General features: G+C 41.9%; 1 protein-coding gene across 2 annotated transcripts; it reads right to left on the bottom strand.

Moving 5' to 3' along the window:
* Nucleotides 1-281: 281 nt before the first annotated feature.
* Nucleotides 282-10,757, bottom strand: slc7a2 (solute carrier family 7 member 2). 2 transcript variants are annotated; one of them, XM_086307125.1, is made up of 12 exons: nucleotides 10,502-10,757; nucleotides 8,993-9,370; nucleotides 8,759-8,914; nucleotides 7,688-7,853; nucleotides 7,417-7,553; nucleotides 7,114-7,336; nucleotides 6,255-6,394; nucleotides 3,765-3,867; nucleotides 3,099-3,310; nucleotides 2,826-2,992; nucleotides 2,617-2,725; nucleotides 282-1,671 (listed from the first exon to the last, which is right to left on the bottom strand). In XM_086307125.1, exons 2-12 carry the CDS (start codon nucleotides 9,360-9,362, stop codon nucleotides 1,490-1,492), a joined length of 1,965 nt encoding a protein of 654 aa, XP_086163251.1. In that variant the 5' UTR covers nucleotides 9,363-9,370; nucleotides 10,502-10,757; the 3' UTR covers nucleotides 282-1,489. The 2 variants fall into 2 exon arrangements, with proteins under 2 accessions (XP_086163251.1, XP_086163261.1); XM_086307135.1 differs by lacking the exon at nucleotides 6,255-6,394 and adding an exon at nucleotides 5,863-5,999.
* Between the last annotated feature and the right edge of the window lie 4,264 nt (nucleotides 10,758-15,021).

Here is a 15,021-nt window from a genome sequence, read left to right as displayed (position 1 = left end):
AAATCCTGAAGAGGATTACTTTCTTTGAAATGAGCTTAAAAAGCATAGATTACAACAACAAATGTAAGTATTTCTCTTTGCATAGAGTTTAGATGTGAAAGTGAGCTAACTTTTAATAATGAGTTTTCGTTCTTGAACAATTTTTGAGCAGCACCCCCAAGTGGAGAGTGTGTGTTTATGGACACTCCTGTTTTTGAGAAGTTTCTGAGGAAAAAATACAAACTAAAAAGTTCCTGTGGAAATTACAAGCGATAAGACACATCTGACACTGTATTACCGGAAAATACATTTTATTTTATTGTATTTGTGCAGTTGGTGTGACACTCCATTACAGCATCTTCTGCAGTACGTTCTTCATCCTGTACCCTTATTGCAGTCATCTGCACGTCAGTGTAGAGCTTCTTTGTAGTAGAACACCTTACTAACACCTGCTGAATTTGTTTCACAGTTTTTAGACCACGGAGCACATCGATGAACCACAGCTTCAATGCTCTATGGAAAAATAAACTCCAAGGAAAACACCAGCAGTCCTTAAAAGCCAAGAGGAATGAATACAACCACACAAAATCTCTTGAAACCAGTTACAAACCGTTTAAAAAATACATATATACATGAGGAATGAGGAGCTTACTTTATATACAGGAATACTTTGTTAGGCAGCGATGACAGAGGACATTTTCATGAAGCTTATATTAACAACATGTCTACATCAAAATATCGCAAAATATCAGACAAACAGGAAAATATATGTGATAGAGTGAGAGCTCTGCATCAAATAACTATCTTTTTATTTATGTAGTAACAAGGTCAACAAACTCCAGGGGGAACCTGTTAAATAAGACCACAGCAACAGTTACAGAGATCTCACTACTTATAACAGAGGTTTCTATGGGTTGTTACATAATACTACACATGGCTGAAAACTACCACCAACAATTGGCGTGCTTTCAGGTGAGTCACGTCAGGACATGTTATGTGTCTACAAAACTATTTCACACATTGTACATTTCTCTGAAAGTCTTGTGATTATGATTTATACACAGCTAGTAGAATTATATATGTAATGATCATCCGAAAGGGCTAACAACCAAATGCTGCACTAAGCTACTGGTGTATCAAACTCTACATTGAACTTTACATTGATACCTTACCTGTACAAACCTGTCAGTGTATGGAAAAGCTTCTCTGCAGCCTTGCACTGACTGTTTCAACGCTAAAATAAATGAAAATCACTCTCCAGTGTGTTACCTGTCCATTCTCCCTCCATGCTTGTCCACAAATGTGACTCATGGGATGTGGTCCCATCCCAGTCATAGAGCGATTCCTCATCATGTGCCACTGATACGTAATACTGATGCTGCCTTTGCAGACTGAATGTGCTTATGAAGCACACACGGTGAAGCTGTATATACAGGCACATCCAGGAATAGCTGCTGTGTGCTTTTATGCATCTGTTCCCTCACACAGTCTGTGAAGGAGCCGGCAGCCTTTAACACTGGCTGGTCTTTTCTGAGCAGATGAAAGACTCCTGTTCCTTTCCTTCTGCATCCACATTGTCACGCTTCTCCTGGTTGCTCCTGGTGTTTTCCTGTGCCGTGCCACTTTGAAGCTGGAGCTGGCGCTGACGCTCTACACTGTGCCACACGCCATACCCAAAGTAGATCAGGAAGCCTGAGAAAAGTGGTGATGAGACAGGGGGAGATGTGGAAAAGAGCTTACAGGGAACCGCTTGACTCTGTTCAAAGGTAACCAAAGCAATCTACCAGCATATCTAAAGCTCTATTATATCTTCATTGCTTACTCACTTTACCGTTACAGATTAATTCCAAAGGGAAACCTTAAAAGCTTCAAAAAATAAACTAAAATTGAACTGCAGCCCCTCAAATTGCCATTTGAGGGTGTTTTCAAGAGTTATTTCCTGCATATCCTCTCATGGTAAAATGTACAAATCCACAGCAGAAGTAAACAACTTTACATGCTGATGTTTAAAAACACAAAGAAAAGGTTATTGATTGTTAGCTTAGACAATAATCAAGGTTATTTAGCGTTGGTTTCTGAAATCTCATTTTGAAACTTTGATCAAATAAACAGATATGACAAGGAGGGATGAGTATGACTGCGAAACCATTTGCTCATTGGTCAACAACATGTGATTGACAAGTAATTAGCCAACAGGTAACTCTCCTTTTAACATAATATGACTGAAATTTGCAAAGCAGATTAAATATTTATTTCACTTGAGCCACGATCAGGGTGATTGTGGCTGAAGAGTTGGCCGGTTCGAGTCCCGGCTCGGACAGTCTCGGTTGTTGTGTCCTTGGGCAAGACACTTCACCTACCGCCCACTGGTGTTGGCCAGAGGGGCCGATGGTGCGATATGGCAGCCTCGCTTCTGTCAGTCTGCTACAACTGTAGCTGCCTCCACCAGTGTGTGAATGTCAGAGTGAATGAATAGTGGTATTGTAAAGCGCTTTGAGGGCCCCGAAAAGCACTATATAAATGCAATCCATTATTATTATTATTATTATTATTATCATTATTATCATTATTATTATTAATATGACCCAAATATACTTCCTTAAAAATTTGTATTGGCTCATGGCTAAAGGCACTCACCAGCAGCCATCCACACAGAGAAACGTATCCAGGTGTCTCCACTCAGCTGAACCATCAGGTAAATGTTGACAAATATGCTTAAGATTGGCAGAAAAGGCAGAAGAGGTACCTAGAAAGGAAAAATCAGACCAAAATAATCAGTTTTAGATGCTGTTATCTCATAACAAAAGACCTAGTGTTAAAACCAGAGTTACAGAGCCGGTGCGTACCATGAAGGAGACCTTCTTCTTAGTCTGAGGCTGCCTGATGACCATAAAGATGCAGCTGCTGAAGACGAGCAGACACACGGACAGCGAGGCCAGGATCCACACTTCCAAACCCAAAACGGAGTTGATGTGGTATGTGGTGAGATAGCTGATCACACACACCACCAACACTGTGGATTGACGACACACAATTAATTGTGACACAGAAACCTTACAAACAGACTGAAGTCAATCAGGAGAAAAAATCCTCACTGAGAACGTAAACTGTGAACTTACCTAGAACGCCAGTGGACATGTTGACAACACTGGACGAACGCTCAGAAGGTGTCTCGGGAGGGTGTAGAATAGTCTGCAGTGTGGAGCTGCCTCCCTTTAGCATGTTGAGGTGGGACTCTGACTCTGTCAAGTCTGACTCGCCCTCTTCAGACGCGAGGCAATCCCTCTCACCTTTACTTGCCTGCCGCTCCAGAGCTCCATCTGGCTGATACCTGGAAGAAAGAGAAATGTTGGTTTTTACGGAGGTTTAAACTCCAGATTGCTCTGCTGTAAGGCGGTGTTATGTTCTGATGCAGTCTCAGTGTTCTGCACATCTATCAACTACTGTATGTCTTTCACAAAAGCGCTAGACTTTTTTAATTTAAATGATTCAGTTTGACTGAACAAGCAAAGTGTGTCCGTGTTTACTGATATTTGTGGTGCAGGCAACAGAGGTGTGCAGCAAGTTCAGTTTAGCAAGTAAACATCTTTATTTACTCAAGCAGCCACTGAGCAGTGTACAGTCAGACCATTCACAGCCCTTACATCACCAGTGTGATGCAATAACAAGCAAGGCAATCATTCCTGTGGGTATCTGGAAAAGCTATTAGAGACGCCCCTGCAGGATATTACACAAAGATGATTCTGCTCCAGTTAAACTTTTGAGTTATTTAAAAATGTACCAACCTGAGAAGCAGTACACACACAGCAACCAGCGAATAGGCCAGCAGAGTTCCAATGGACATCATGTCCACCAGGGCTTTGAGGTCAAACAGGAAAGCCATGATGGCTAAAGTAAGCAATAAAAGAAGAAGGAAAGAAATGAACACAAACACTTTCACCCTTAACACTTAATTTCAACAGGTAGGATCATTACTGATTCCCTTCACAGTCACAGAACACGATCCTTTACACACACATACAGTAACATGGAAAAGACATTTCCTTCTAATTGAACGTGACAGTCACCAGATGCAAATCAAATTTCATGCAGATGTGTTTTCACTAGAGCACAACAGCTGTATTCATCTCCATATTGAGTCATTTGATGTGAGATATACTGCGGTGTTGCTTGTCTTGTATCTCAGCACCAGACTTCAGTATGGAAGTTTTCTCAGCAGCATGGTTCAGACACAGAGCAGTGGTATGTCCGCTGCTTCTCACAACATTATATTAAAGCAAAAATATCAAAGAAAGCTCCCCTGCTTGGTACCGTCAGGTGCTCAGTACATAGCCTGTGGTGGTGGTGCAGGTGTGCTGGGTCTCTCCCAGGGTTCACATCTGCCAGCCACTTCACAAAACTGCAAGTCTAAGCTGGATGAGTGCGATCCACAGCAGGAGAGCTTTAAAATACTGTGAGAGCCAGTGTTAATTCTGTCTCACAGTCATTTTCATCATAGGTTTTGCCTACGATCCTTTGTTTTCTAACAACAACAAGACGCTAAATAAATAAAAACGAATACACGAGGACAAAAACTATGATGAAATGTATCAACGCTTTTGTCAAGAAATAATCTAATTTGAGTCAACTGAATCAACTTTAAATTCAGCTGTTTAGTTTAGACATTTATCCAACTAAGACTACATTTAAATAATTTGGATGACTTAATTATGACTAAAACTGAATTATGTTTTAGTCAAGAGACAACGATTGAACTGAATCTGAATCCAAAATTAACACTGGTATGTGCACCACATTGACACACAAAGGCCAGACTACTTGAAACGAATACATCCTATTTTATTGAAACTTTTTTCAAATACTTAGATTATAAAAGAAATACTTTTTTACTTTTTTCAGAAGGAATGCACAGTGATGCTCCACTATCAGTAAAGTAGATAAGCGCGCGTGTGTGTGTGTGTGTGTGTGTGTGTGTGTGTGTGTGTGTGTGTGTGTGTGTGTGTGTGTGTGTGTGTGTGTGTGTGTGTGTGTGAGTCCTATGCCTAGGTTTACGCGGCTGTGTTGAAAACTTCACCTCAGCTCTTCTCTGCTCTGCTAAAAGTCTGATGCCAGGAGCAGCTGCTGTGCTTTGGGCTAATATTAGCGTACATGACAACTTGACTGATTCTGTTTAGCATGTCCACCAAAATAGTTTAGCACACTGAACACTTGTCTTTGCTGTTTGTGCCCAAACACAAAGTACAGCTGAAGCTAATGCAACACCTCCAGAGCTGAATAAGCCAGCTGCAGTTGCCCAAATGGCCACTTGAAGCTGCTTCCAGTTTACTTCCATGTCCAAATGGATAACCAGCATGAGGAAACGTGTACAGCCTGGAGCAAAGAAATTACTTTATTCCTGCTACCTTCCCTCTGCACTAACTGGAACTCTCCATCATGGTTGTGGTGTTGTTCCCTTTTGGAGCATTTTAATTGAATTATTTAATAAATACCATCAACTGCCAGTGCTTGTGTTATTTACTTAGCAGATATCTGTGTCTCTGTGTATCTTCCTAACCATGCCTGTTTAAAACTCTTCCATTATTATTATTATTATTATTATTATTATTATTGCCAGCACTTGTATTTAGTTACTTTCTAGCTTCTTTTTCAAAAAGTAGCCAGCTGGATTTGTGGACATGTGGTGAACATTTTTAAAATCAGACAATATCCTTGGAGATGGAAACTCTCTGAACTGGGTTGTTGGTTTTGTCACATGCTTGTGGAAACACCATCACCCAGTTTATCATGCAGTCACCGTCACCAAACGATTATCTGTAGAGAGATTGTTTTAAAAGAAAAAGAAAAACACCACGATACAACCCCATGATAGATCTGGCAGCTTACCCGCAGTGGTACCTGCCGCCATGGTGGCAGCCACAGGTGACTGGCGCTTACTCACTTTGGACATAAATTTGAATAGAATACCATCTCGTGCCATGGCAAAGAGAATGCGTGGTAGAGGGAACATGGAGCCCAATAGGCTAGGGAGAAGAGGGTTGATGGTTAAGTTGAGGGCTTTCTGGGAAAGAAAACATGACACCTGCACAACTGTGAAAGAACAACAGGTGTATACAGACGTATGACAAGGTCCTTACACGCTAGATAATTAATATCAGAAAGCGTAAGGCCCAATTTGATTCAGAACCAACATTGACTGCGCTGTGTCTTTCACAGTTGATCGGTGAGGAGAAAGATTAGCTTAGAGTGATCCCACTTGGATTCTCCCTGGCTCTCACCTGCAACTACACCGGAGCTCATAGTGGCAATAAGTGGGGTCTTCGTCTTAGGATTGATTCGGGCTAAGGCTTTGAAAAGCACCCCATCCTCTGCCATAGCATAGATTACACGAGGCATAGGGAAAATGGAGCCCAGCAGACTGCATGAGATAGCAGAGACATGCAAGACCAACACATTAGTCAAAAGCCCCAAACCAGGACAGTAAATCACACACACATAGGGCTGAAACACACACTGAACGTCTTTCTTTCCTGAAGGTAATATCATCATTTTTTCAAGTTTAGCAGCGGTGTGCAATCCCATTATGTTTTAAAAGGGATTGCACTTTTCTTGCATAAGGATAAAAATGCCAGTCAGTACAATAACAGCATATATAAATTACAGGCACTGGCAAAAATACAAAATGTAATTGCTTTGAGTCCAATCAGATAATCTTCACCTGAATGTGACCATGAGATGGATTGACAAGGTTTCTTGATAGTAAACTGATTTATAGACCATCCGGGAAGAAAGACAGAATAGAAACTGCACCATTAGATAGTTTGGAGACACTCTCCAACTTTCTCATTAAATGAAGAGGCTTTAAATGTCAGAATGACATCACAGAGTCATGCAGGTGTCTCAAAACAGACACAATTACATATTGCACCCGCCACACCCCAGATTAGAAGGAAGAATCAATCCATTAACAAGACACACCTGGAGATATGTGGTCAAAACTTTCAACCAAATCTCAGCCCCATTTATCCGTCCACAGCGATCACAAATGTAGCATTACATCTAAAGGTTTTCTGTAGCAACACGTGTTCGTTTTCTAATGCATGCAGCTTGATTTGTTAAAACAAATCCAGCGGTTACCTTGTGGATAGGGCGCATAGTGAACCCGCAGCCACCACATACTTCGCAGGGCCCCAACCCACATATTCAAATGCCATAGGCAGGGGACTTTTTTCGTCCAGTAGGTAGTAGGGCATCATCAGCGTGAGGGCAGCTGACACGCCAAAGTATGCCAAGAAGCACACGGTCAGTGACACCACGATGCCAGTGGGAATGGCCCTCTGAGGGTTTTTGACCTCCTCACCTATCAGACACAGACGCATGAAAACATAAAGCTCTGCTTTCGTAAAACTCACATTAAAACTCAACCCGACCGTGACTCACCTGTTGTTGCAATGCAGTCAAAGCCAACAAAAGCATAAAAGCAGGTGGCAGCTCCTGCTAAGGTCCCACTGAAACCATAGGGCATGAATCCTCCAACGCCATAATCGCTGCTCACATTGGCTGTCACGGACAGGTTCCTGTAACATGTACACTCGTGACTGGAAGCAATGCTGCTTACAAATGCTCTGCACGTTGTTTCATATTAACTGATGTATTAAAGGGTAGGCGTCTTTGCCCCGTCTAGGATTGCCTTTGCAAATAAATCAATTACCTTGTAGCTATGGTGACATTTATAAGGGAGTCTTCGGTTATCTTCCAGTTGTATGCGTCTCCTTTGACAAAGCCAGAGATGATAACGAACAAGAGCACGAGCACATTGATCGATGTGAAGACTTTATTGACCCAGGCTGACTCCTTCACTCCAAAGGACAGAAGTCCTGAATGTGTAGATAGAAAACAGAGCTCAGATGCTTGCTGTAGAATATTTAAAATGCCTGCACAACTCTATCTCTGTCTCTCAATCTAACCCTGCAAGGATCCAAGTCTAGCTGTCACTGATTGCAAATTGTCACAATTGAGCCAACTGATTATAAAAAAAGTTACCTGCTTTGTTTAGCATGCTATATTAGCATCCTGGGTAAAAGGTTATGTCTGTACTGGTTTCTGTCGTGAAGGAGGATTATCAAACTTATCACAGCTTTTCCTCAGGACTACATGGATATCTGTACAAATCCTCAAATGAAACTAACAGCAGTGCGTGCAACAAATGCAGAGAATGAAGGCAGAAAATTATTTGCTGTGTTTTAGGACACGACCCGACTCAGATTTTGTTATGGATTATCTTATATTTGCATAGCTAGTGTATCTGCCATCCTCACAAAAACAACCAAACACTGGTGGACTGTTACTGAGTCCCACTGACTTAATGTAATCATCGTATTGGCAGGCCGAGAGCAAAAACCATGATTAAATTGTTTGAGGGTTAAAGGGTTGAACGTAACAAAAACTAGTGCAACTGTGCAAAATTCTCCAAATTACTGTATGTGAGCAAGACACAACTTATGCTTAGACTTAAGTGATCAAAATCTGTAGGAGCTGCAAAAATAGGGTGCATGTGTGCACCTAACAGACTCACACAGCCCTCTGGGATCCCTCGCCCTCTTTAACACGAGAGTCCCCTGCTTTCCTGTTTTAGATTATGTTATATTATGTCAGCCGTGGCTCATAAGCTTGTTTTTGCTCAAGATGCAGCCAATTCTAAATTTCATTTATTCGCTGCAGCCTGTGTGTCAACGGTTTGACATAAATCTTGTGATTTTCAGCTTTTGTTTTGCTGCCTTACCAGAGAGCAGCAGAATCAGGCAGACCGCAAAGAAGTCAGGGTACTGGGCCAAACCGGGAGAATTCATGCTGAAGTGGGTTTTACAGAATATCTCTATGTGTCCTCCTATCATTTCATCGAATGTGCCGCTCCATGCTCTGGCAACTGAGGAGGTGCCTGTGAGGAAACAAAGAAAATTGGGGAGCCGGTGTCTTCTTTACATAAAAACAAATTTGAGCATTGCCCCTAACTCACCGATCACATAAGAAAGGATTAGATTCCAACCAGTGATGAAGGCCCAAATCTCGCCTACAGTGACATAGCTGTAAAGGTAAGCGGAGCCGGTCTTAGGGACTCGGGCGCCAAACTCGGCATAGCACAGGCCGGCCATGACAGAGGCCATGGCGGCGATTAGGAAGGAGATGACGATGCTGGGACCGGAGTCTCCCTTGGCCACCTCTCCAGCCAGTACGTACACACCAGCCCCCAGAGTGCTGCCCACTCCCAGAGCAATAAGGTCAAGGGTTCCCAAGCAGCGGCAGAGCTTGGAGTCTTCCAGGCTGTTTAGGTCGACCACTTTCCTTCGCACCAAGGAGCGGCTGAATGACAGAACCTGCTTCAGCATGTTGACACCTGAAATCAGAGAGCAAAGAAAAATGTTAAATAAACTAGTCTGCTCACATGTTGTGGGGCATGAGTTGATGATTTAATAGTTTTAATATTAATACTTGAGGCCAACCTGTCAAAATCACGGTGCAACCAAGAGAAAGAAAATTACGTCTTAAAAATTCCCTACAGGGCTCCAGAACTGCGAAACCAAAAGGGCAGTGTGCAAGTGCAGTCTGAGTTAGCTGCACCTGCTCTGCAGTTTGAACTTACAGCTTGTTCTCTGCTGACAAATCACAGGTTGCACAACCTGTGAGATTAACCAAAAGGTGGGGGGACGAAAGAAACGTTAACCCTGCCATGAATTCTAGGAATGCTGCCAAATGCTGTTGCTGGCAAAAGGTCCATACAGTAAAGACTCCTATCAGAATGCATTGTTCAGGATTATCGTGCAGCTCTAACTACTCAAAGAGCTGCATTCATGAAAGACATTCCTGCAGCCTTCTGTACTAATTGCATATAAAGGACATTAAAAGACTGTACAGCCTCCTTTGTGTTCATTCAAATGTCTCTTGTTCCATTTATGAGATCGATGGGGAAGCTGTCTAAAAATATTTGCATGAATACAATATGTTAAATAGGCATGAATACTCCCGCTCCATCATGAATTCCTGCTCATTCTCTTTGGCGTTAGAACTCGTTCTTCAAACTTAAACTTTGATCATCGTGACCATAAAATAGCAATGACAACCGTCCAAATCTACATTGATGTCTTTTGCAATGCAGATTTGTATTTGTTTCTATTTAATATCAGGAGATATTAATTTTCAATGTGATGGCTCATTAATATTACAATGAGGGCTGCATCACAGAATCTCCATAAATACAGTGGATGGAAAGTGAAGATAGCAGAGAGCAAAATAAGATTTTGGCAAGTAAAAGTCCAGCTTTGCTTAAAGTATAGTGAAGTAGAAGTTGTAGTTTGCTGGGAAAGACGTCGTGTGTGTTTTTAGATTGTGCCATGACTGCATGCAACATGTGGTACGGATCTTAAAGTGAGGCTCACCAGAGTCCTCACAGCGAAACTGTTAGTTTGCAAAAACAAAAAATGTTCAAAGGTTTGAACACGTTTCTACTTCATTAGACATGCGGACCTACCTTAGAACAGATGAGTAGGAAACTGAGGGGTTCACGCTGAGACACAGAACCAAAATTAGCTGCTAGAAGTCTCAGTTATTTTCTTCTGCCTTGCTTCTGCCGAGAACCTTGAGAGATCAGCTGCACAGTGAAGCTCAGGTAAAAGTGAGACTACACCTACAGATCTGCGCTGGAGCCTCAAATCTCTCCAGTGTGCTGAGCGCTCATTCACTGTGCTGTCACATAAACTATACAGAGCAGCAGTTTTCACTCCTCCCCTCAGTGGCTCAGTGTTTCTTCATAGGATTTGCCCCTGCCTTACCCCTAAACTGACGTCCCTAGAGGAGGGACGCAAGAGGAGGAGGGGACCCAAGGGAATTAAAGTGGGGTTGGGGAATGGGTGGAAGAGAGGGGGGCACTTCCATGCTTTTGGTTTGTGGGAGTAAGATTCTGTGGAGGAACTGCACAATAAGCTCCCTTCACAAGATAACACAGAAAAAATGAGGTTTTACAGTAATGGGGAAAGGATTTTTTATATTTTTGTCATTTCTAATACATACTCAGGCTAAAAATTCCCAGCTGTCCACACGCTTACTGACCACTGGGCAACATGATTGGGCAACTTTCTCTGATAAACACAAGTACTGTTTACCCAGTGCAGCCCACAGAAGCGCTGCTAAAAGCCCTGATTGGTCAATGAAGGGTGTAGAAGTAGTGCAAATCCTCCTAATGGAAGACAGATATTGCTCAATGTACCCTGAGCCATGACCCATGACTACAAAATCAATAACAGCTCGCCATGGTACGCCTCCAGATACGCCTGGCATCTCCACAGGAGCTTCACTTATGAGCTCCAGCTCCTGGAGGGAAAAACAAAGTCCCATTTTTCCATCAAACACGACCTGCAAATTACAACTAAAGGTCGAGTTTGCAGCGGAGACTGTGTTTTATTTTTTCTGCCAGGACCAGCTCAAACCAGCTTAAAACCTCAGTGGGAAGGTGGCAGCTGGGCCCTAGAAACACGTCCAACCCACAGACCAGAGATTCGACAGCATGACAACAACAAACTCTCTCTCAGTTTGGCCATCCAGCCAAGCAGCCCAATATCATGGGCGATTGCCCACCGAGCCTGGCTGCAGGAGCGGATTAGCTGACCGGCATGCTGATGGGAAAGCAAAGTTTTCCTTAGTAGTGCGCTAACAGGAGACACAGCATTTAATGCTCATGCTCTTCACATTCATATGGACTGAAATGAGGGTTAAAGCAATTTTTCTTTTTTTCTTTTTTAAACTGTGTTGTTTGATGCTTTTAGGAATGGACGAGCTTTCCTCACATACCGTTTACACTGTAACCATGGAAAGGATGGAAAGGACCCACCGAGCTCGCTGTATTTCATTGTTGACATGTGCTAATTGTGTGAAGCCAATTGGATGCCCTGATGGCTGAGTGAACCAGCTCCAAAAACGTGAATATGGTCAACAGATTGAGTGGTGTTTGTCTTGCAGATAGCAGGACTCGTTAACACGGTCCAGTTAACACTACTGTCACCAGGAAATGTTAGAGTGAACAATTATTGATAAGCCAGGCTGCAATGACAGAGATGCCCAGATTTAAACATAAATGTCTGGGACAGGAGGACACTTTTATGTGAAAATGCCAAAGTTACAGGGTTGGAGGATACCACTGATAACTTCAAGTAATGAAAAACAAGACATCATTTTTTATGTCAAATAAGAAAACAGCAAAATGAGCAAAGAAACGTTCAGGGTGGCAAACCAGTGTGTTAAAATGCTGCTGCTGCTGTAGATCAGATATACTGAGCTGAACCAGCATCATCGTGTAGCTCACTGTAAAGTCAAAGGAGAAACTCAGGTTAGGCATTTGCTTAGAAGGCCAGAGTGGTTTAGATGCCGAATTTCATGGAATGGCGTAAAGCCTCTTTATATTGCTTTTCAAGAACAGTCTGGGGGCTCGAGCCCGAAGACATTACCTGTTCTTAGTTTGACATAATGCTGTTTTTATGAGCTACAAAGACCACTGCTGAAGGAAAAGTCACTCGGAGCTCTACTGAAAGTGATTTCCTGTCTGTATCTGGGTCACTGTGCAGTGTAGACGGTTGTTTTAATGGGTCACACTCCTGCAGAAAATGTCAAAAATCACAAACGTCCACGCATTAACTGTTGAATGTGGGTCATAATACAAGGACTCAAGCCATCAGATATTTCTTGCAGCATATTTGGAAATCGCAGCAGATTCTTTTAAGCGTGATCAGCACTTTTCAAGTATCATGTTTGAGACCCTCGAGTGAAAATGACTTCCAAAAAAGTGTACCCACAAAGCTGGATGGTCTTCATAGGGAATTTCGCAACATTAAATACATATTGGGTGTTTGGCAATTACTACCACTGGACACACATCGATAATAAAACACATAACTTGTTGGATTCTTTTCTGGCTCGTCTCTGCTGAAGTGTGACATTAGAAATGAACTTTTTTCTTTATACTAATTTCACAATAAAGTTTTGTTTTGTTTTGTTTTCAGGGAGAATTTCTCATGCATGAATGCATCAGGAGCCACTAAGTCACAAATCCCTCCTAGTTAATTTTACTGCTTTTATTCTATTTTCTTTTCTGGTTATTGCCCGGCAACAGATGGGCGCTGCTTCTCACTGGTGTACGCTGGGCTGCAGATGATAAAAATACAGAAATGCTTGAGTTTTGGTTTGAGTTGCCAAAACTATAAAGATGTCTGCAGAGCTTGATAAAGTGAAATGGGAGTGGAGGCTCATATAGCGTCCAGTTTCAAATCATGTGGGGCCCATCTGTATTTGTACTCATAATAGCTTTAACATTAACTAGCAATCTGTGCATATTCAACATATCCTGTCTTCTAATCATCCTTATTTTGGACAAATTACATCAGCTTTTGTTTTGATTTCAGGCCGGTGTCAAGAAAATTACAGTGATGTTTGAACAAAGAGAGAGGACAGAATTTAGTGCACAATATTTCCAAATCAAGTATCTATTGTCTCTGTGTAGTAATTAAAACATCTTCATAATGTAGAACAAAGGTAAAAAAGAAACTTGCATATCAGAGCTATTGATAACTAGTCATAATGATTAGAGTATCTAATAAACCTACAAATATCAAAGCCCCAGGATGTAACTGTGCCTAATTAGACATGTTCTCCTCAGTTCCTCTCTGCCCTGGTCCTTTTTGTTATCGCAATACTTTGACATTTATTTTTCCAACCTCGTGCAAAGATTTCACACATAATACCAGCTGGCTCACTGGAACTGGTTCACATCAGTGAAATGCAGTCTTGACATGCCAAAGTGTCTGTGGCAACAGAGCTTCACATATACTTCAGTAGGTCTAATCCACCAGAATCACTTAAAACACTCGACAAACAAGAGAAATTCAAACCAGTTTAAGCAGTGCGTGGTCTGTCCACACCAGCAAACTGACTGGATCAACTGGACAGGCCGAGTGTAAATCCTCTCTTAAATTCATGACGACCAATTTACAACATAAACGATCAATCCGATCAAAATGTGCACATTTTCCTTTTAAATAAACTGAAACTGGTAAATGTCATTTCCTTGACCTTTAGTTATTGTTCCCTTAAAGTTCCCAGAAAATGACAGTTACAAACCTTTAAAAATGCAGGATCTGTCATGGTCCTGGGCCATGTTGGCCCAGCATTCTTAGTTTTCTTGTATTTTTGTATTTTGTTCCGTATGCCGTGGTTCCTAGGTTCTGTTAAAAATGTTCCTTATTTGATTACCCCCTGTGTGCCCCTCTGTGTATCTGTGAACCCTGGTTTCCCCTCATGTTTCATTTAATGTTTTCCCCAGCCCGTTATGTCTGTGCTCTCTCTCCTCCTGTCTGAACCTCTGTGTACTTCCTGTTTTACTTTGACAGTCTCTCGTCAGTATGCGTCATGTTGTGTTCACTCCTGCCCTGTCTCGTTATGATTATCTGTGTCAGCTGTGTTCCCCGTGTGCTCCCACTTCCCTCGTTAACCCTCTGTGTATTTATGTGCATGTCTCCCTCAGTTCAGTGTTGCGTCGTCAATGTCTCCTCCCTGAACCTGTGTGTCTTTCTGTGTTCCCTTGGTCTTCTGTTAGCATTCCCAGTTTAGTTCTCTTTCTTTGTGAAGCCTGCAATAAAGCAGTGATTTTGAGTTCAGCTTTTTGTCTCTGTGAGTTTTGCGTTTGGGTCCTCTTCTGCCTCCACACAGCCAGTTCATGACAGTATCATTTTCTGAGGAGTATTTTTGCAAAATCTTTTTTTTGTTCCTGCAGGGAACATTTCCTAAACATTTCCTGAGAATGTTGCTTAAAGGTTCTCTAAAAGTTAAATATCCTTCAGAGAAAATTGCTATATAGTTCTAACAAGTGTTACAAGAACTGTCACCTTCAGGAAACATTAAGAAAAATGAGTTTTTCACATGTGAGGGGATGTTTAGGGAGTCTTCATGAACTGTACATAAAAGATGGACACACTTACAGCGATATCATCTATTTGTTTTGAACTG

This window comes from Aulonocara sp. 'chitande type north' Nkhata Bay, linkage group LG2 (genome assembly GCF_057382095.1).
Source record: "Aulonocara sp. 'chitande type north' Nkhata Bay isolate Kocher_YH1m ecotype deep benthic linkage group LG2, A_spYH_male_GT1.1, whole genome shotgun sequence".
Taxonomy (NCBI): domain Eukaryota; kingdom Metazoa; phylum Chordata; class Actinopteri; order Cichliformes; family Cichlidae; genus Aulonocara; species Aulonocara sp. 'chitande type north' Nkhata Bay.
The sequence above is the reverse complement of the archived record's forward strand: the minus strand, read 5'-3'. Positions and strand labels throughout refer to the sequence as shown.

Bases quoted from the DNA above. Each gene is read 5' to 3' on its own strand.
- slc7a2 (XM_086307125.1), bottom strand. From the start codon at position 9,362: ATGCTGAAGCAGGTTCTGTCATTCAGCCGCTCCTTGGTGCGAAGGAAA. The intron at 6,395-7,113 runs GTAACCGCTGGA...TATCTCATGCAG, and splicing joins CTATGCGCCCTATCCACAAG to TCTGCTGGGCTCCATTTTCC. The intron at 2,993-3,098 runs GTAAGTTCACAG...GTCAATCCACAG, and splicing joins CATGTCCACTGGCGTTCTAG to TGTTGGTGGTGTGTGTGATC.